Below are 22,886 nucleotides of genomic sequence, written 5' to 3' on the forward strand. Positions count from 1 at the left end.
GTTTATGCAATAGAATAGGATACTAATCAGGCATGCAACATGATTATTCTGTGAATTTAATCGCAGCTGCTATATGCTTTGTAGTGGTTAAAGCCATTCTGGGAAGTTTTGACAGAGAGCGATTTCTTCTCCCCCACCAGCCACAAACAAAATTACATATGGGCAAAATATGTGTTTTATTGTTAAAAACTTTTTTTTAGCTGTTAGTAACTTAATCAAGGAAATTTTCCTGTAGGCTAAGTCCTTAATCCTTTATAATAATAGTGCTTAAGTACCACTTTAACAATTGTGGTTTTTGTAGTTTTTTTGTTACTTTAAAAATACTGTAATCACTGTCTTTTATTCCCCTTTCTTTGTAAGATTGATAATGCTGGAGAAGTTCTGATAACGCCTCTCGAGAAGTTCCGCAAGGAGCAGATCAGTGCCGCTAAGGTAAACAAACCCGTGCTCCCACTGGATGCCAGATCTAACATTTAAGAACAGAATTATCCAAATGTGATTTTTAGAGCCTTATTTTATATAATGAACTTATTGCACTTATTTATATAGTGCTGCTTATGTACGCAGAACTGTACAGCAGAACAGTAAATTAATTTAATAGAGCTCCCAAAATCTTGTATACAGAGTTCTTGCTGTACGTACCTAATAATAAGTTCAATCTTTGCAACACCCATCTATGTTTATGTAGGCACAACCTTGAGTCATACAAAGGTTTTAGTCTGACATTTTTGCCAAAATAGGTAAGATCACAAGCCCCTCATTTATTGCAATTCCTACACCTCCTACTGTGTACTGAAACAATATAATGGGGGTAGAAAAGAGTGTGCAAATAATAGCTGTATGTTTTCCACTTTTTTACCCCCTTCCTCTAATCTCACTCACCTGCCCAAGGAGAAGGAAAGCTACCAATGTAGTTCATTGCCAATAGATTAGCCACAATAATGCAAGCTAAATTATTATATGCTGTAGCAGGTGAGGAGCAAACTGAGCACGCTCAAGCCCGTGCCCTGGAGGTTTAAATTGAAAGAATTTGAAATTGAAAGCAGGAAATCTGATACATTAGCCCATGTTTACTCAATAGAAGGAAAGAAATGCAGTTTTCATTTTGACAGAGGACACAGAGCAACATTACTTTGATGGTTTACTAGTGTAGTTATTTAAACCTTTCTGATAAAGTTTACTTAGCTTTCAGTTTTCTCCGTGTTTCTATTCTTTCGTCGTTTCTGATTAATTCTTCTTTCTATTTTGCTTAAAGCAGCCCTATCCCCTTCACCTGCTTTTAAATTCTCAATTGTTTTTCAATTACCAGAACTAATGAAATCTTGATGCATGTGATCATGTCACGAGTGAAAGGTTGAAAGGTTGAAGTTGTGACTTTCATCAACCTAATTTCTCCGTTAAAGTAATGAGACAAGATATTGGATGGTGATTTCTGTTCCGTTTAGTCAGTCTCTATATCACTAACAAATGCTGCACTGAACTATATTAGCCTTGTCTATGTTCCGGCCTCTGCAGATTTCTAGGTTCCTCTCAGCTGATGCGATTGAGTGTTTTCTGCACGTACACTGGCCATTCTCTATGTTCTTCTTGCAATATTTTTCACTTCGCTTTTGTGTTTAGGAAATGAAAAAGAAGTATGACAAGGAAACGGAAAAATACTGTGGTATGCTCGAGAAGCACATGAACTTGTCATCCAAAAAGAAAGAAGTGCTCCTGCATGAGGTAAGGGTATGGCCCAAGAGTTTCACTGCTCTCATGTTCCTAATCAAGATTCAGACATTCACAGCAGTACTTTAGATTTCTGGACATGAGGCATGTCTATGTGGAGACACTGTTATCCAGAATGTTTGGAATTTGCTCCATAGCTTGTCTACTAAAAAAATCATTTAAACATTAATTAAAACCATCAGGATTGTTTTTCCTTCAATAATTAATTAAATCTTAGTTGGGATCAAGTACAAGGTACTATTTTATTATTACAGAGAAAAAGGAAATAATTTAAAAGAAAATTAATTATTTGATTAAAGGGGAACTCCACAAAAACATAACTTAAAGGACAAGGAAAGGCAAAAAAATAAAATCCCATTTTTACTTTCTTTAATGAAAAAGAAACCTATCTCCAATATACTTTAATTAAAAAATGTGTACCAGAAACCTGACTTTATGCAATGAATTGTTCCTTCATTTATTGCTGTGGATAGGAATTGTCAGATGGTCCCTAACTGCTACGCAGGGAAACAATCATACTTATGAACAGCAGGGGGAGCCCCCGCCTTACTTACCAGCCATGCAGAAGCAAGCAACTTTGTTTATAATGATCCCTAAGCAGCCCAGACCACACTGAGCATGTGCAGGGTCAGGGTCAGGCAAAGATGTTTAACAAAGTTACAAGATGACAGCCCCATGTAGCCAACTTTGAAAGCATAAATTTGTATTTGTTTGATTAGGCTTTGTGGTGCAGTAAGTTCATGTTTATATTTAGTATATAAAATACAGCATTTCTAGCCGTATTCTATTTTAGACTTTCCTTGCCCTTTAAAGGATAAGTAAACCTTTAAAATAAGTGAATGTAAAATTAACGATGGTGCTATTCTAAGAAATTTTGCAATGTACATTCATTATTTATTTTGTTTTTATCCCAAGATATTAAGGGATACGTGTCTTGTTAACATTAATGAATAATGAAGTTGTCAGGAGAAATAAAGAGGCTGCTCTGATGTTCTTCTGCTTAGGAAAGGTTTGAGAAAAGTTTTTAATTTTTTTCCTAAGCAGAAGAACATCAGAGCAGCCCCTTTCTTTCTCCTGACAACTTCCTTGACTACTTGGTGGTCAGAATGGTGGGAAAATGAGCAGCAGGTGGTGCTGTTGTAATATAATTTATTTATATTAACAGTACATATTTCCCTTAATATCTTGGCATTAAAGAAAAATAAATAATGAATGTAAATTACAAAAGTGCTTTAAATAGCACCCCCGTCCATTTTTACACTCACTTATTTTAAAGGTTTACTTATCCTTTAAAAAATGTGGTTTTTAAAATAAGTTTTTTTACGAATTTCAAGTTTATGAGAGTTTTTTTTTTATTTTTTATAAACTCCCATAAACTCTAAAGTCAAACCTTGATAAATATGCCCCTTAGCCTTGAGAAAAAAGATGGCTCCATACCATACAATTGTCAGCAGAAAACTGGCATTATGAAGGAACGCTACATTGTAAAAGCATAGGTGAAAAGGTGGTTATTCATTTACTTCTAAATGTAGCCTGACACATCAATTTCAGTACGGCTTAGAAAGTACCATTCAGGCCAACCATTCGTTAATTGCTCCTTCCAGCAGCAAGGAAGTCTGAGGGAATTGGAAAATTCTTAAGGGTCAATTAATCAAAGGTCAACATAAAAATGTTTTTTTTATCCTAGATAGCTTTCTCCCCCATATCAATTATATTATTCCATTCTTCTCACATCTTCTCACCAGCTTTAGGTTTTCTACTAAAAAAATTTGGGAGCGTAGACCGGCCAAGGTCCCTTCAAACCAATGGGCACTTAAAGGGGTGGTTCACCTTTAAAGGGCATGTAAAGGAAAAAAATTAAATTAAATTTTTACTTTCTTTAATGAAAAAGAAACCTATCTCCAATATACTTTAATTTAAAAAATGTGCACCGTTTTTATAAGAAACCTGACTGTATGCAGTGAAATTCTTCCTTCAGTTACTGCTGTGGATAGGAATTGTTAGATGGTCCCTAACTGCTGAGCAGGGAAACAATCATACTTATGAACAGCAGGGGGAGCCCCCGCCTTACTTACCAGCCATGCAGAACTCAATCAGCTTTGTTTGTTTCCCTGTTTTGATAATTTATGACGATCCTTATGCAGCCCAGACCACACTGAGCATGTGCGTAGTCTTGATCTTGCAAAGATTTTTAACAAATTTACAAGATTGTGACCCCCTGTGGCCAACTTTGAAAGCATAAATCATTTGTTTGATTAGGCTTGTGGTGCAGTAAATTCATGTTTATGTTTAGTATACAAAATACATAATTTCTAGCCTTATTCTATTTTAGACTTTACTTCCCCTTTAAGCTTTTTGAAAAGTAATCACAATTGCAAGCAACTTTGCAATATACATCAATTAAAAAATATGCAGACTTTTTATTATTTTTAATGGTTTCTGACAGTTCCCTAAGCCTTGCCCCCTGCTCTTCTTTTGATCTGACTACTTTGCTGAGCTGGCTGACTACTGTTACTTTGTATCAGCAGCCATCTGTCCTCAACCTGCATCCTCCAAACCCAACAATTCCCTGCACACACGATTTAATTAAGGAAAGGAACATCACAGTGCAATGCATTGTGGGTTATGTAGTTCCTGCTGTCTGTAAAGGTGGCCATACACGGGCCGATAAAAGCTGCCGACAGACCGTGTCGGCAGCTTATTGGCCCGTGTATGGGGGCCCCCGACGGGCTTCCCCGATCGAGATCTGGCCGAAAGTCGGCCAGATCTCGATCGGATGGGATTAAAAATCCCGTCGGATCGCGGCCGCATCTGTTAGTTGATGCGGTCCCGCGATCCGACCGCCCGTTTGGCGAACGCTAGGATCCGATCGTTGGGCCCTAGGGCCCACGATCGGATCAGCCCGATATTGCCCACCTCAAGGTGGGCATATCGGAGGGAGATCCGCTCGTTTGGCGACATCGCCAAACGAGCGGATCTATCCGTGTATGGCCACCTTAAGCTATGAAGAAGTTGTGAAGAAGTTGTTACAATTTGTAACATCAGTGTTTAGTCCCTCCTTCCCTGCCAGGATTTCAAATGATGGAGAAAGAGACGAACTGTTAACCAGCTGGATTGCAGCATAGAAAATGTCATTTATTCATACTTTTTGAAGAAACCACTAACTCTGATGGATATAATAGGGGGTTCTGTGTTATGTGGGCCTCTTTATCCTATTTTGGTTTGGAAGTCGGAGTTCCCCTTTAAATTGGAGTGTATGGGAGATGGATTTCCTGTTAAAGGTACTTTCTGGATAGGGGGTTTTCAGGTAACCAATCTCACACCTGGCTTTGCATTATTACTCCGCGATAACATGCCCCTGTTATTATTATGAATAAAATGTACTTTTTTTATTGGCTGATTTTTCTTTGATGAAACTACTGTTTAACCATTTTAGAATAGAATACAGGGATAATGATCTTACATTCCAAATGATAAAATTACCCATTGCCTCAGTCCCTTGGCTAAAGCCAAACAGCCAGCTAAAATGTCTCTAGAAGGTCATAACCAGAATCACCGCAATATAATTTTTAATCTAGTCATCCAGAAGACATCCAGAATTCTGTTGTACAGTAGAATATAAACCTTGGAGCAAAGAAAGCTGTTAATCGGAACAGGTTGAGTGGCTGAAATGAAACTTTCTGCATTATATACAGACAGCGTATCCTATTTTGTATCCTGATTGTGTGAGAGGCTGTTATCTCTAGGTTTATGTACTACAGTACATTATGTAGTTTGCAGCAATCATAATGGAACTGGAAATTTAACAAACTGACTTCTGGTTTCCCGTGACTTATCTTCAAAAATGTTATCCTTCCATTTCCTTTTTGATTTAACCTCTTGGCGGGGTTAATAACCCTTGGAAATATGTTTGTGTTGCAATTAAAAAAAAAAGTTACAGCCATATGTATGCAGGGACTTGTTATATAAGGCTTCCACTCCCACTCAAAATAGGGGGTTTGGGATCCCTAGAGATAACTGCTCTGTATATCCTGTTGTTTTCATGTCGGAACACCCACCCCTACCCTTATATTTCTTGGAAGCATTATATGGTATCTTACAGAGATAAAGTGTGGACTACTATATGGGGATGTAGATCTATAGAGTGCAGTATTTCTGAACACAAGTTCTGTATAGTCCATAATGGGCTTTTCAGGGCACTTTTCAGACTGTTGTGCAGTATTTAAATGCCCTGCTCTTAAGAAATGTCCAGGAGAGAAGCTGCAGAAAGAGACAAACCAATGTTCTATGATTTCTCGACCTATTATGTTTGTTCATCATGCTATAAAGACTTTCTGTATCCAGAGAGCTAGCAATCAATATAATCTCGCACATAGTTCCTTTAGCGACACTGGAAAGACTTGACATGTTACATTTAGTGCCACAGAATATAATTTGGAATTTTTACCTCCACATATGTTTCAATGGGGCAAAATTTTCCAAGTGGTTAATGCCATTGTTCCCATTGTGGATGCATTGGTGGAATTTTTTTTTTAAATGCCGATATATAAACTGAATGGTCTTTTTTTTCCCCCTGCATTCTCATAAAAGTAGACAAATATAGTCTTGGTCCAAAAGGTTATACCTTGGTGTACATTGGCCAGTGACTTCTGCAATAGTCTATTGTTGGGTTTTATTTAGTTTTAAGCTAGTGCTAAAAAAAATAAAAAAGGAATGACCATTTTACTAACAAATGCCCAGTTATAAAATGCACTTCTATTGCCTGTTGGCTCCATCTAGTGGAACAGTGATGTTATTCTCACTTTAATAATGGTTAATCTTCATATTTTCTTTTTATGTGTTGTGGGTTTACTAATGTGCACTGAATAGGTGCGAAATATTTTGGTTTGCACAAATGTTTGTTCATGGGTATAAAAAAAAAATAGTTCCTCTGCTTTATGAAGCTTCTTAGAGACATGTATGGGAATCCCATATACACACAACTAACCTTCTTCTCCTTAAAGGAGAACTAAACCCTAAAAATGAATATCTAAAAATGCCATAAAAATTACATATTTTATATACTTAGCTTATTGTACCAGCCTAAATTTTCAGCTTCTCAATAGCAGCAATGATCCAGGACTCCAAACTTGTCACAGGGGGTCACCATCTTGGAAAGTGTCTGCTCTGAGCAGCTGTTGAGAGACGTATAAGCTTAAGGGTGGCCACAAAATATCAAACAGAAAATGAAGTTGGCCTGAAATATAAACTGATGCTACAGGGCTGATTAAATGCTGATTAGTAATTATCTGTATTAATTACGTATCAGCCTTATATTGTGACATTTATATATTATGTGTATTCTATATTGTGAGTGGGTCCCTAAGCTCAGTAAGTGACAGCAGCACAGAGCATGTGCAGTGAATCAGTAGAAAAGAAGATGGGGAGCTACTGGGGCATCTTTGGAGACACAGATCTTTACTGCTAAAGGGCTGTGGTTGTCTTTGGTTGATACAGATGTCTAAAACATATTGTAAAAATTTGTAGCTACATTTTTAGTTAAGCTTTAGTTCTCTGTTAAATCAAGGGCAGCACTGCTGGCTGGTTGATTGCTTCCATCTCTTAATAGTCTGCAGCTATCACCAGAATTTGGCTAATAAGATTGGCTGTATAGGTATGGGATCCGTTATCTGGAAACCAGTTATTCAGAAATCTCCGAAATACAGAAAGGCCTTCTCCCATAGACTCCATTTTATCCAAATAATCCACATTTTTAAAAATGATGTCCTCTTTCTCTGTAATAATAAAACAGTACCTTGTGCTTGATCATAACTAAGATATAAGTAATCCTTATTGGAGGCAAAACCAGCCTATTTGGGTTTATTTAATTTTAATATGATTTTCTAGTAGACTTCAGTTATGACGATCCAAATTATTGAAAGATCCGTTATCCGGAAAACTCCAGGTCCCAAGCATTCTGGAAAAAAGGTCCCATACCCGTACTTGTATATAGGAATGAAGCACAGTGCACACGACAATATTACTTCTCCCAGAATTTGGCGGCTTCCAAGGGAAATATGTGGCAAAAGCCCCTTTACACTGCAGTAGATCGAATCCCCCATGAAGTTATAGGCATGTTGAGTGTATTCCTATTGCCTGGAGTATATTTCTTTAGAAAAAAGTGTTCTTTTGTCTGCCTGGGAATTCTTCCATGACCAGCGATGCCCAAGGTGACTCTGGACATCTGGTTAGCCTTAAATCAAGCATATATATATTCCCAAAGGGATATGTATAAGAAGAGATCAGCACCTGTGGCAACAGAAATTAAAAACAAGAATAGCGTAATACGTTCAAAATATGTAATGTCACCCCGTGCATACACTGAATATTAAATACGTGTTTTCTCCCCTTTTCCCTTCAGATGACTGTTAATGGGGGGGTGGTGAGGTAGCAATAAAGGTGATGGGAAGACGACGACTTTCCTGTGAATCGAAAAAATATATATTCCAGGGGTGAAGCGCCTCCACCTTCTATATAAAATGCCTACTTACAAACCACTGCCGTGGTATTATGCATATAACGAGAAGCTCTTTCTGGTCCCTCCTTCGGGTTATGACGCTCCTTCCAGGTCTCAGGCCAGGGATAAAACCAGTGATAGTGTAATACCGTTTTTTATTAAAAACAAATTAAAATCAATTAAAAAAATTTTACACTCACATTTACCCTAGCGGGTTTTTGCGCATTCAGTCCAATAAAAAGTCCATATGGGGTCCCGAGGGGTAGTTCTGTTTACTCACTCCAGACTCCTTCGTGGTGCCTTGCTTCTGGGCCGTGGTATCCCCCAAACTGTGCCTAACGCGTTTCGCTGTATGTAATCAGCTTTTCCTCAGAGGCGTAATTTCCATGAGTGTTTTCTGTCCTTCTTTTTAAAGCCCATTCCAGTGCGCTCGCTTGGTTTCCGCCGCCATTTCCGGTTTATGCGTTCCAATTGGTGCGTTCCAGCGTATTCACTTCCTGTTTGGCGCACAAGATCCTCGGTTCTCTTTCTTTCAGTGTTTTACAGTAGAAGCAACCTCTCTCCCCTTCATGCTGCATACAATTTCCACTTGGATGACCCCACATCTTATTCAGTTGTTCTTTTACTATTCAGTAGACCAATTTTATATATACATAGGGTGCATACTTTTTAACAACAAGTACATACAATGATTTAGGGGGGATCATGGGAAGTGTAGTTTCTCCTAATTTTTTAAAAATCAATACTTTTAATTAACACGTTCCTTCCTTGTGTTCCATAGTGTAATCACCTTGTGCTATTCCTTTACTTTTCTATTTTCTTTTGCCTGTGTGGAAAAAGCTGGAAGGAGCGTCATAACCCGAAGGAGGGAACAGAAAGAGCTTCTCGTTATATGCATAATACCACGGCAGTGGTTTGTAAGTAGGCATTTTATATAGAAGGTGGAGGCGCTTCACCCCTGGAATATATATTTTTTCGATTCACAGGAAAGTCGTCGTCTTCCCATCACCTTTATTGCTACCTCACCACCCCCCCATTAACAGTCATCTGAAGGGAAAAGGGGAGAAAACACGTATTTAATATTCAGTGTATGCACGGGGTGACATTACATATTTTGAACGTATTACGCTGTGCTTGTTTTTAATTTCTGTTGCCACAGGCGCTGATCTCTTCTTATACATATCCCTTTGGGAATATATATATATGCTTGATTTTGGACTTATATACAGTTGAAAGACTGTGAAGGGGTCGGCAAGAAATTATCTAAGAGACTGACATTTTTAATTGGCTGCATCTGTAAGCTATATATTGTTTTTATATTTTTTTATCTGGTTAGCCTTGCAGATCAGCAAAGGAAAAGTGTCTCCTAGGTGCAGAGCTCCACTGGGACATGTTAAAAAAGCATATGCTCAATTTAACAAGAAGTAAAACAATCAGTGCATTCCTTACAACAAAGAACCATTTTTTCCCCATAGGTTTTCAGCCCCTCAGCATTATGTACTGGAGTTTGCTTAATATACTATTGTATGCCCACAATCTGTTCTGTACAAGCATAGTGGCAGCTTGACAGCATAGCTTCAGGAAATAACACAGAGCAATAACTATCACTCCTTGATATCTTGTTAAGTCTCTAGTAGTTCCTTGACAGACGAGCAGAGCTAGGGTCTGAATTTGCCATCCACATGCAGGACTAAATCAACCAGTTAGGTCAAGCCATTGGGCCAACAATCAGATTATACACTGGGGCTTATGGAAGAGTAGTGAACAAGACCATCAATGCACCCATGAGCTTCTCGTCTAATGGGCTTTTTAAACCTGTCAGATGGATATTTGGCTGACTTTTAGACAGATATCAGTCGTACAGACCAATCAGTGGGCCCCATACAGGGGCCAATAAGCAGTTGACTCAATCTGGAGGGACTGATTAGATGCTTTAGGAGAACTGAAAGAAGAACTAAAGCGTAACTAAAGAAGTAGGACAGAAATATTGTACACTATGTTTTGGGCTTCTATACCAGTTCAAGGCACCACAGCCCTTCAGTAAAAATCTGTGTCTCCAAAGATGCCCCAGTAGCTCCCCATCTTCTTTTCTGCTGATTCACTGCTCATGCTCTGTGCTGCTGTCACTTACCTAAGTTTAGGGACCGACTCACAATATATTGAAATATATCATATTTGTGTCACAATATAATGCGGATTAGTAAATAATTATTGGTACATGGCAGCTCAGTAACCAGCACAATTATCACCAAAATGTAATTATCAGCCCTGTAGTATCAGCTTATATGACAGGCAAACCTCATTTTCTGCTGATGATTTACAAGGAAGCCTAAACTTAGCTTCTCGATAGCTGCTCAGAGCCCGCTGAGCATGTGCAGAGTCACTAACACTCCCAGTAGAATCCAAACTCTGTGACAACTTTGAAGGCTTGGATCATTATAAATGCTGGACCTTTAGCCTGGTTCAATAAGTTCAGTAAACAAAATATGGCATTTGAAATCTTTAATGTTAGAATGAACGTTCTTGATAGCAGAATGGAATCCTCCTACCTGCAGGTTTAGTAATTGTCATATGAAAAGGAAAGTAGCTGTATGTACCCCACTGATGTCTCCTTCTTTAGAGCCATGTTTGCAGTATGTTTGTTCGATGCTGCAACAAAAAGCAGATATCTGTTTTAGTATCCACTTGGGAGAATGCAGCTCACTGTCCACTATAGAACTTACTATAGGTATGAGGGAGAAGTCTTAAGTCTGCTGCTGTCCTTTTGCATATATGACTGATTCAGACTGGAAAAGCGTCAGAAGAGGAGCCGGTAATTGAACCAAGTTGCACAATCAAAGGAAATCCTGTATAACCTTTTGTCTTTGTTCTGTCCAAGTTGATTAAGAAGATCTGGGCTGAAACAGTGTAAGGACAAGAGACAAAGGAACAGACACTTGAAGGGATTGTGTTGAGACATTACTTGGCACACACCCTCAATGTACTGAGTAGAGTTTAATAAAATTACACTGGTGAATGAAATATCTCAGTGCCCTTCAGACAGACCCCTCCAGATTTGTGGCTTTTTAATTCTAACGTGGCACTTCAAGGGCATCTGCTTTCTCTGTGTCCTTAGCAATTCTGTGCGTCACCTTAAATCATCATGTTCATTTAAAAGGCTCCATGAGGATTTATACATTCTGCATTTTCAGGAGAGCGGCTTCATTTCTGTGTAAATTCTGGACAACTCTGAACAGGCATTCAAGTGTGGTATTACACATTCAGAGCACCCTATTTTGATGTGCTATGTTTTGTTTGTTTTATACTTTGCATCCTTTTGTTAGGGCACAGTTGGTCCAGGTGATGCACCAGCATCCATAGTCAAAACAAGCAAAATAACCTACACAGGATTCCCCTACAGTGAACAGTAAACTTGTATTTGCCCTTTTGGCTGCGTTCCTTTTGCTCTGTGCTCTGTGGAAAATCCTAAAAAGCACTAAGGGGCCTATTTATAAAGCTGTGTAAAAGCAACAAGTCCTGCCATTAGTTTAACGGTGTGGCTTAAAACATTTGTCTCAATAACCCCTTTGCTGCTCTTTGCACAGAAAACCATCTGAAACCAGATGCACACACATTATCTCTGATTTTTCTTTCATATGTTGTCACAGACCTCATACAAGTTATAAAAGAACATTAGTGACCAGAGCCCCCCCCCCCCTATAATTTATAAAAAAAAAAAAAAATACATTGGTGCCAGGACCCCAAGCTCCCACCTGCCCTTCCTTCCAAAGTCTCACTAACAGCTCACTGACAGTGGGGGCCTTGCTATGCAACTAAGTGCTGCATCGTTGGGCCCCCTTAGCACCGCAAACCATCGAGTCCCGAGACAGTTGTACCCCTATCCATTACTAATGGCGGCCCTGTATACAAGAACAGCCAGAATCCATTTAAGCTGTGCGTGTGTGCACTTTATATCACAACACATCATTTTGTACTTGATTTGATCCCCTTGCAGAATTTTTTGTGCTTGATAATTTTGTGGTAGTTAATAAATAAACCTGTTAGGACCAGACATCACTGATATTCTGCTCTGTATATAAAGTTGCTGACATCTAGTGTGGAAATAACAATACACAGGGACAGTTAGTATATGCCCATCATAGTTTGAAGGAGTTTATTGTTATTGCAAATAGAACGTACATAGTTAAGTTGATTATTGGGGTGAAAAAAAGGCAGAAGTCCATCAAGTCCAACTGTTCCAAATTAAGCTCAGTGCACACATTTACACATGCTATCTATCTATATGCTCAAATATATAAACTAGAGTTAAGGGGGCTGTTATCCGTAAACCTGTTATCCAAAAAGCTCCAAATTACAGGAAGGCCAACTCCCATAGACTCCATTGTAATCAAATAATTACATTTTTTAAAAATGTTTTCCTTTTTTTTCCCCCCTCGATAATAATAAAACCGTACCTTCTACTTGATGGTAACGAAGCTGCATGAATCCATATTGATGGCAAAACAATCATATTTGGCTTATTTAATGTTTAAATGATTTCTTAATAGACTTATATGGAAAGGACCTCTTAACTGGAAGACCCCCTGTCCCAAGCATTCTGGATAGTAGGTCCCATACCGTATACTATATATACACCAATACCTATACTAAACTAACTGTAGATCTTAAAATTGCATTAGCTTTGTACATTATGTTTGTCACTGTATATCTATCTATCTATCTATCTATCTATCTATCTATATGGAGAATAAAAAAAGAGACAACGTATCTCGCTGCTTTTATCTCACTTGTGTATCTTGGATGAGACTAGAATAGCATCTAGAATACTAGCACAAAAAGTAGTAATGTTCTACAAACTTTACTACTAAACATGTAAAGTAGATGTATAAATTACAGTAAAAACATTACACCATACTTCTATATTTTTAGCAACTAAAACCATTACCCCGGATATGGCTTTAAAAAAAAAAAAAAAAAAAAGAAGAAGTAGGGTATTCATAGAACTTCATTTTCAGCCATTTTTGCCTGGGAAACACTCAAACAGTATAATGTACAGGCCTGAATTTTTTCTCTTTCCTGCGTCGGAAAATAATTGCATAAACAGGAAGTCAGCAGATCCGCTCCATTTCACAAGGGGGGAATATTCAATCAGGGCTGCACATGCAGAAACAAGTAGAATGGCTAATAAAAGAATGTTCTGAGAAACACCAAGCGTCTATCCACACATTTCTCTTGGAAATCTTATTTCTAGCAAACTAAGGAGATACAGAATGGAAATATTAGGATTGCAGCCAAGTGCAGCTTTAAAAATAAGAACTAGCGATATGAAAGGCTTGTATCAAATAAAGCAGGGATGATCTCCATAGATTCTTCTCTAAACCCCTTCCTATAGAATAAGCCTTTAAGCATGGATATGTGTCTTGTTTCCAGCCCTTGTGATTCCATTATCCTGCCATATAAATCTATCACAGACACTTAATGACACTGATATCCCAAAAGCTCTTATTTATACAAGAACTGCAGTTTTTAGGGTCTGATTTCATATGGGACAAGGAGCTTGTATGTTCTTGCTGTGTGCTGAACATGTCTGTTCTATTTAAATAAATATATAGAAATAAGTCAAATCAACTGGACTTGCTGTGGTTTTTTTTCCTTGAAGAAAAAAAAAAACACAGCAAGTCCAGTTGATTTGACTTATTTCTATAGATATACCATGACCTGGATGAATGAGAATCTTCACAAACGTATATAAATAATGAGTAATACAGGCGTGGGACCTGTTATCAAGAATGCTTGAGACCTGGGGTTTTCAGATAAATTTGGATCTTCATACCATAAGTCTCCTAAAAATAACTTAAATTAAATAAACACAATAGGTTAGTTTTCCCACCAATAAGGATTACTTATAGGATAAGTAAACTTTTAAAATAAGTGAATGTAAAATTGACAAGGGTGCTATTCTATAGGCACTTTTGTCATTTAAATTCATTATTTATTTTGTTTTTAATCCAAGATATTAAGGGATACATGTACTGTTAATATGAATGAATTTTGTTCCAACAGCGCTACCTGCTGGTCAGTTTCCTACCAGTCTGACCTCTAAGTAGTCAAGGAAATCGTCAGGAGAAAGAAGGAGGCTGCTCTGATGTTCTTCTGCTTAGGGAAAAAAATGAGAAACCTTTCTCTCATCTTTCCTAAGCAGAAGAACATCAGAGCAGCCTCTTTCTTTCTCCTGACGACTTCCTTGACTACTTGGTGGTAAGACTGGTAGGAAACTGACCAGCAGGTAGCGCTGTTGGAACAAAATTCATTCATATTAACAGTACATTTATCACTTAATATCTTGGAATTAAAAATAAATAAAAAAATGAACAATGCAAAAGTGCTTAGAATAGCACCCTCATCAATTTTACATTAACTTATTTAAAGGTTTACTTATCCTTTATATATTAGTTGGGATCAAGTACAATGTGCTGTTTTGTTATTAAAGAGAAAAAGGAGATATGTTTTCAAATGTTGAATTATTTATTTCAAATTAAGTCTATGGAAGACTACCATCCCGTAATTATTAGCTTTCTGGATAATTGGTTCCCAGATAACAGATCCTATATTGGTAATAACTAATGAAAATTAGTATAAAGCCATAATCATGCCAAAACAATTATATTGGGTTTTGTTTTAATATTTAGAAATAATAGATAGATTTATGGTAGATAGCTCCAATTACAGAAGAACCCCTTATCTGGAAAAACCCAGTCCATTAAAAAATTCTGGATTACGAAACTGAGTATTTTGCAGGCCATGTCATGCTGAACAAATAAATTGTACTTTACTGTCTAAGACTTGCTTTGTATTTAAGTAAATCATTTGTAAATCAAAGCAGTGATGGGCAGTGCCAAGCACCCACAACACATTTATTTAAAAAGAGAAAATGTGTTATTTTTTTTTTGTGTGTGTGTGTTGCTTTCAGCAAGCTCTGACTCTTTCCAAAGTATCTGAGTGATTGACCTTAATTAAGCATCGCCTTGTATGTCATTTCAGGCGGACGTCCAGCTGGACCAAATGAGTCAGCATTTTTATGAGGTATCCCTGGAATACGTCTTAAAAGTTCACGAGGTCCAGGAGAGGAAAATGTTTGAGTTTGTTGAACCAGTAAGTTATTTTTCCCACACTTTCTGCATTCTGCCCCCATTTTCAGTGCTTCTGAGGAGAGTTCATTAAAGCTGCAAAGGCATTTAGAACCCAGCAGGGCCTTGTTTGAATGCAGAATGTGAAGCGTGCATGTGTGCCTGTTTATATATGTGTGTCCAGGGCAACCGTGTCTGATTGGGAAGCTAGGTTTGTGTTCTTGAATCTATTAAATTACTGTAAATCGCTCTTGTTTCTTGTATTTTTGCATGAAAGAGTTGAATCTGTTCAGGTCCCTAATTTGTTTCTACGTTACTGCACACACATGGCTGATTTCAGTCTGAAAATGCAAGCACACAGAGGACCAACAACCAAAATAGAGAAATCATTAGTGCTCGGTCTAAAACATAATCTGGACTTTTAACAGGTATACAGCCGTTATTTGCACATGCAGAAAATAGCTCTCAAGTTCAGCCTGTGTGAATCCCTTTAAATACATTTTACAAAAATGTGAGATGTAAGTACCACATTTAGGCCACAATATGTAAGCTCAGGTGCCATGTCAAAGCCCCTTAACACTTCTTCTGTGTGCTTAAGTGCAGTAAACATTTAAAACCCTTAATCCTTTGCAGCTACTGTGTTCACTTACCCTTTGTACTCATAAACTGTAGGAGCATTTTCATTCATTGAGCAACATAGTCCTTTTGTGCCACTGAGTGGTGGAACATGTTCACTTACCCTTTGCTCAGAGACTTTAATGAGGCCAGCAAGGAAGCTTTTAAGTTCCAATTAATTTAAATCTCAATTTTTTCTTTTTATCAAAACGATTCAGCCTTTGAAAGCAGCTAAGGAGAGCAATGGTTTATTTATAAGAATTTATCTAAAGCACCTGTAGAAGATAAGAATCTATACCAATCCAAGAATCCACACCCAAGTATAGAGCCAGTTTATTATATTTTTCCACTAGTCAAATACAAAGGAAAAATAAAAACAATTGGTCTCTTTTGTGGTTTATGATACATTCTGAATTGTAATCAGGAGGGGAGAAATGTGTCTGAAAATACATCAAACTGATGCAAACTGTGTAATCGAGTATTTAGCAGTTCTTGCAAACCCTACTGCAAAATGATTGGGCCCAAGCAAGAGGCAGCAATGCTCCCTACATACAGTATAATCATTTGGAAACTTTTTCTACTGAAGAGGAAGGTCTCAAGCCTTATAATGCCTTGTGCAGCATTTTGCCTTAGCATCACTTATATCACAATATTTATAAACTGGCCTATTTCTTAGTGAAAAATAACAATGGCAAGCTAATGAAAGATTAATATAATAATTGTATTTATTGCAACTCAAAATTCCTTTGATAAATGCTATACAGTCTCCACCCACTTACTATAATGGCCTATTCAAGCTTTTCTTTTGAAAGCAACCACCTGTGTGTGTCATTGCTCTAAATGCGAGCTCCTAGCCTAGCTGAAACGCCTGCAGGCTTGCTTATCTCTGTAATATAGACCTTGCTAGTAATTTCATTTTATTATTAGAGATTCATTTGTATGTTGCTAATGTACAATGCCTTCTAATGATCCTGTGTTGTTTCAGCTGCTTGCCTTCTTGCAAGGCCTCTTCACCTTCTATCACCATGGCTATGAACTGGCCAAAGACTTCAGTGACTTTAAAACACAGCTTTCCATCAGCATTCAAAATGTAAGTAAATTTTTTCACCCACCTTATCATGCTTAATAAACAATGTTCTCACCAGCCTACAGATTTGCGGTTTCACACATATCTTTCACCTTTAGACAAACATTCAGTGGCTAAAAGGGGAATGTGCATGTGCGTATCTGTCTCTTTGTGTATGAATGTGCATAGGGAATAATGTACCCCCTACTGTACACTATAAGGATAACAGAAGCCTTGTTAAACCACATTAAGGTTCCAAAGCTCTGAGGGGAGTACCAATTATGGGCTGTGATTGGCTGTTGGTAGACTCTGTTATGCAGTACACCTGGTTTTTATGCAACCACAACCAGAAAAAAATAAGCACCTGCTTTGAGGCCACTGGGAGTAAGAGTCAATGGGTTGATGAGTAACATGTTGCTCAGGAGCCACTGGTTGGGGATCATTTTTCTGTATCATACTAAAAGTTTATTCTCTGATGAACTACCCCTTTAAGAAGGAATTTCTCCTTTGACTTCTGCAATCCCAAAATAGTGTCTTGCTTGCTACCTTCTGTAAGTACACTGTAAATTGGCAACCACATTTGAAACTAGATGCTTCTCCCAAGATGGTAGGTTTTGATTCCCAACAATTTACTATAAAGCAAACCAAAAAATACTTAATGAAATGTGATGTCTAATACTGGCACTTTTATTGCTACACATGTTTTCTGCCTATTGCCACTGTCCTGTTTATCTAACCATGGTTGCATTTGAATTGTCAGACACGGGACCGGTTTGAAGGTACACGCTCTGAGGTGGAGTCATTGATGAAGAAGATGAAAGAGAATCCTCATGAGCACTTAGCTCTCAGCCCTTTCACTATGGAAGGATACCTCTATGTTCAGGAGAAAAGTAAGTACCGGTACTTGGGCTAAACTGGGAAGGGCAATATTCATCTAGAGTTTTTGGGCTTATGTTAGGATTATTAATCTTTATAAAACTTCTAATATGGCTTCTGCAAAACTGGAATGATCGTGCTTCAGCTTCGCCCTTTCTGACAACCCTCCCAACTCCAGACAACCTTCTGCACTGTTGTCCTCTTTTTGTGTATATATGCTTCATCTTCACTAGAATGACTTTTAAGTTCTGATTGAGCAGTTACCCAGTCATGACCAGTTGATCTTGGTCTTGAAAATCACTCCTCCAGGCAGATCTTTTTTGAGGCCCTAGTGAGTTTTTTGTGCCTTGTGAACCTTTTAGTGACTACCTCACCTAATTTTCTTGCTCACCAGGCCCCAGTGCAACTTATATTCAATATTACTTGGAAAAAGACAATGCTGAAGGGTCATGTCAAACAATGTAAATGTAACTAGGTTTGCAAATAGTTTTTAATCATCTAGTATTATTATCTAACAGTGGATTTCACTTCTACAGACGGAGAGTACTTTATTAGTGTTGTGGGCAAACTTTTTCTGCTTTTCTTCCCTTGAGGCGTGTTTACTTATTATGTTGACATGTTCTCTGTGCTCATTCATTGAACAACGTTCCAATGTTTTTTTGATCTACAAGTTTTGAGGCCAAAGAAGAACACAAGGGATGGCAGTCTTGGCATATGTTGCAAATTGAGCTTAATTGCTCTCCTGTTTTATAGCCTGTGTAAAAATCTGTGGCAATAAAATGCTGTTAATAATGAGCACTGTGCTTTTTTGTCTTGGATGATTTCTAAATACTAAACTACATACTGGGTATTTAAAATCATGGCTCTTCCTATGCTGCAGAATTTGAAATCTAAAGAGTGATTAACAACTTTACAGCAGTTACATTCTAGTATGTGAGCTTTAGGGACCTGAAACATTGTCCATCTGGTTTGTTTTAGGCAGAATACATTTTTTTGCAACACATAAACTGCTACAGTGTGCTGCTGGTACTACTTTTGCATATGGTCATGGCCCTTGTGGCAGAAGTGTCCTCCAGCACAGCACCCAAAAGCATCAAAAGGTGTTTGTTCAGAGGTTCTGAGCTTCCCACTTCACTGTGTTTGAGGATTTCAGCCTAATTATTTGCTTTTAGTCAACGCATGTTATAGTAGGCTGTGGGCTCAAGTGTCTCTCCACAGTGTAAATTATATAATGCCAGTGCATTTACTGAACAAGCCTATGATGCATGAAGCCTTGCTCCAAATGCTATGATCTCATTACAGGGCATTTTGGGACGTCTTGGGTCAAACATTACTGCACTTACCAGCGGGAAACCAAACAAATGACCATGGTACCTTTTGACCAGAAGTCTGGAGGAAAAGTGGTAAGTTTTAGAGGGCAAATACATTTTAACGTGTCGTAACAAATTTCTAAAACCTTAGCCTTTCTCTATTATCTTATTCTATTGGGGGTTTGTAATAAAAGGTACAGGTATGCAACCATTATCCGGAAACCCATAATCCAGAAAGCTCTGAATTATTCCAAAAAAAATCCAAATTTTTTAAAATGATTTCCTTATTCTCTGTAATAATAAAATAATAGCTTGTACTTGATCCAAGCTAAGATATAAATAATCCTTATTGGAAGCAAAACTAGCCTATTGGGTTTATTTAATATTTACATGATTTTCTAGTAGACTTCAGGTATGAAGATCCAAATAATGGAAAGATCTGTTATCCGGAAAACACCAGGTCCCGAGCATTCTAGATAACAGGTCTCATACCTGTACTCATTTTGCCCAGGCACAGTAACCTGTAGAGATCAATGAGCAAGTAGAATTTACAAATATCTTATTGGTTGCTACAGGTGATTAATATTGGGCAAACGTAGTGCCTTTTATTACATATAGAGGTATGTGGTGCAATTTACTCACATTTTCTCTATTTGCGTCTCTGTTTGTTGGTCCCTCTGTGTAAAGGGGGCAACTGTAATTACATTTGCTCAGTGTAAGTCATATTGCAGACTCACTAAAAGGCAGATATTGCCAGTGCAATATCCAAATTTTACTTTTAGGGTCAGGGCACACAGGCAGATTTGGGGAGATTAGTCGCTTGGCGATAAATATCCTCTTCTTTGGGGCGACTAATGTCCCTGAACTGCCTCCCCAGCCATTCGTTTTCTGAAGTTACCTCACAGGGAAACTTTGGGCGATTTCAGAAATGAAATGCTCAGAATGCCATCCCTCCGGCGATTTACATTTTAGCCAGCGGGGAGGCAGTTCGGGGAGATTAGTTGCGCCAAAGAAGTGGAGATTTGTCACCGGGCGACTAATCTCCTCGAATCTGTCTATGTACCCTGACCCTTAGGGCAACTGCATCCCTAATATTTGTTGCAGTGCGCTGCAGTTTACTGCATAGACCTGCCATATGAACACCCATGTACAACAGACTTGGGAAGCCAGAAAATATCTCTGCTGATCTGCTTACCTACCCCCCTGAATGCCCTTCTTTGTTAAGCCAGCCCACCCCCCTGGCATTGCAAGTCCTGCAATGGGGCAACTAGTGTTGTATTGCAGATGACCATAAGCAGATTGGAGAAAGTAGAAACAAGTGTAAAGTAGATTGGAGCTGAATTGAGATACGTGGCATACATAGAGCTGCAGTATGTAAGAATTTGTACAGCAGTTCTGTACAGTATTCTCTACCTATTACACAAAAATGTGGTTGGGCTTTTATACTTTAAATTCTGGGATTTACCTCGACAGTTCTTAAAATCCCTTTGCAGAGATTCTTAGTAAATCTACAGTCATTTTGATGCATCTGTTTCCAAGAAAAGAAATCAAACGCATATTATGCAGTTCTGCAGGTTGCAGTCACCGGTTTTCATTTTTTTCTGCTTTAGTTTGTAAATATTTAAATGTATTCTCATGTAAGAATGACATCACTGATTGTGGTTATTTGCATATTTGGCTCCATCTTGTCAGAAATGCCTATATTAATATCTGCTTTGTTTTCACTCGGTAACTTAGTGTTCTTGACAAAGTTTCCTCTGGGGAGCTGAAACGTTGAAGTATTTTTCAAAATGTTGTTAAGACTATCAAAAGGATGTAACCATTTTTTAAAAACATTATTTGTCAGTCTGGCAAATAGTGTCTAACACCTGCTGCGTCCATAATGCTTCCTTTGTCCTCCTCTGGGGTCTAATGGCTGCCTGTCAGGCCAACTGAGTACACCGCAAAACAATTGTCCAATATATCAAGAACTTTTTGTTTAGGGCTCTTACACATGAGCGTTTTGACCTGCGCTCCCCTGCGTTCCGTTTTTTGGCGTTCAGCCGCAGGGGAGCGCAGGAATAGACGCAAGTCATTATTTGAAATGGGGCTGTACTCGCTCAGGCGCGTGTAGGCGCCGAACGCAGGAAAAATGCAGCATGTTGCGTCTGAACCTGCGTTCGGCGCCTACACGCGCCTGAGTGAGTACAGCCCCATTTCAAATAATGACTTGCGTCTATTCCTGCGCTCCCCTGCGGCTGAACACCAAAAAACGGAACGCAGGGGAGCGCAGGTCAAAACGCTCATGTGTAAGAGCCCTTAAAGTCAGTGTTTGAATGAATACAGCTGGAGATTATGCTAATTTACTAAATTCTGATGTATTCCTGAGTTTGCCCATTTCTATTATAAAGCATTAGTCGTTATTTGGGTGACCTGATACACAGCTGCTGAGCTTCCTGAAAATAAAATAAGTTGAACTTCATACGTAACAAAAGGCACAAAGTTTGGCACAAAGTACCCTAATAACCAGTGAGATGTTTGTTTTTAAGCTTAAACTACTTTAGACACGGTCTACTTTGCACCTTTTATTACATAACCCAATTAGCCTTAATGGAATAATTCCGTCTAAAAATAAAAACAGAGAAAATAGATCGGCTCAGAAAATATATTCTAAAATAGTTAGCCAAAATGATGGCCATTCACAGAGGATCTCTCCCCAATATGCACACATTGAGGTGGGCGATATCGGGCAGACCCGATCGTGGGCCCTAAGGCGCAATGATCGGATCAGAATGGAGGCAATACAGGCGGTCGGATGGTAGGACCGCATCAACGCACAAATGTGGACGCGACGGGATTTTTTTTTACCTTGCCTGATCGGAGGTTTTTGGCCAGATATTGATCGGGAACGGCTGTCGGATGGCCCCATACATGGGCCAATAAGCTGCTGCCTCGGTCTGTCGGCAGCTTTTATCAGCCCGTGTATGGGGGGCCTTTAGTCAGCTACTTTAAGGGCGGCTACATGGGACATAACTGTCCAGTGAGTTTGCAATTGATCCTCAGCTTGCAGATCAGATTCAAAAGCAACAGATATGACCCATGTTTTCCCCCCTCAATTACTGATTGGTTACTGCCTGCTAAACAATCAGTGGAAACCAAGAGAGCAGAAATGCAGGAAGTAGTGTTCTGGCTATTATGTTAGACATCCAGTCACTCCAGCCTTTATACATTTTTCGCTAACTACTGTATATTAGAAACAGTTTTTATTTTGCACAGCCTATCTATTTACCAAGTATTTATTTTTATACTGAACAATTCCTTTAAGAAATTGCCATACGAATTACACTTCATATAAGGCTAAACTTCCTGCTTGAAAAAGGAAGTTTTGATGGCTCATTGACAACTGAAATTGCTGTGTGCAATTTCTGATGTAGGCTGCCATGTTTTATACCCACAATCCCAGTGTCATTACGAATACAGCTTTGCGTTCACATCAGTTGTGTTTGATTCATTAAACAAAGGCAATTGTGGGAGTGTTTGATCACTAACCAAGCTCATGCTGTGGCTCAGATTTCCATAATGGGAAGGTGTCACCTCAGCATAAAAACAACATTAGTTTATGATTCTTTGGGTACAAGTCTTTTGCACTTGTTGATACAGCCAGCAGTGGAAATTCTAGAATTATCGGC

The 22,886-nt window shown here is 38.4% G+C and overlaps 1 protein-coding gene across 2 annotated transcripts in view; it reads left to right on the top strand.

The window, feature by feature from the left end:
- The window catches only part of arhgap26.L (Rho GTPase activating protein 26 L homeolog), a 268,850-nt gene that overhangs the window by 69,131 nt on the left and 176,833 nt on the right, over positions 1-22,886 (top strand). For both annotated transcript variants that reach the window (XM_018251140.2, XM_018251141.2), the window contains exons 4-9: positions 361-432; positions 1,621-1,722; positions 15,266-15,376; positions 16,952-17,056; positions 17,793-17,922; positions 19,211-19,311. In XM_018251140.2, coding sequence (XP_018106629.1) covers positions 361-432; positions 1,621-1,722; positions 15,266-15,376; positions 16,952-17,056; positions 17,793-17,922; positions 19,211-19,311 — 621 coding nt within the window. The remainder of the gene's footprint in view (positions 1-360; positions 433-1,620; positions 1,723-15,265; positions 15,377-16,951; positions 17,057-17,792; positions 17,923-19,210; positions 19,312-22,886) is intronic.

This window comes from Xenopus laevis, chromosome 3L, assembly GCF_017654675.1.
Source record: "Xenopus laevis strain J_2021 chromosome 3L, Xenopus_laevis_v10.1, whole genome shotgun sequence".
In the NCBI taxonomy this organism is placed as follows: Eukaryota; Metazoa; Chordata; class Amphibia; order Anura; family Pipidae; genus Xenopus; species Xenopus laevis.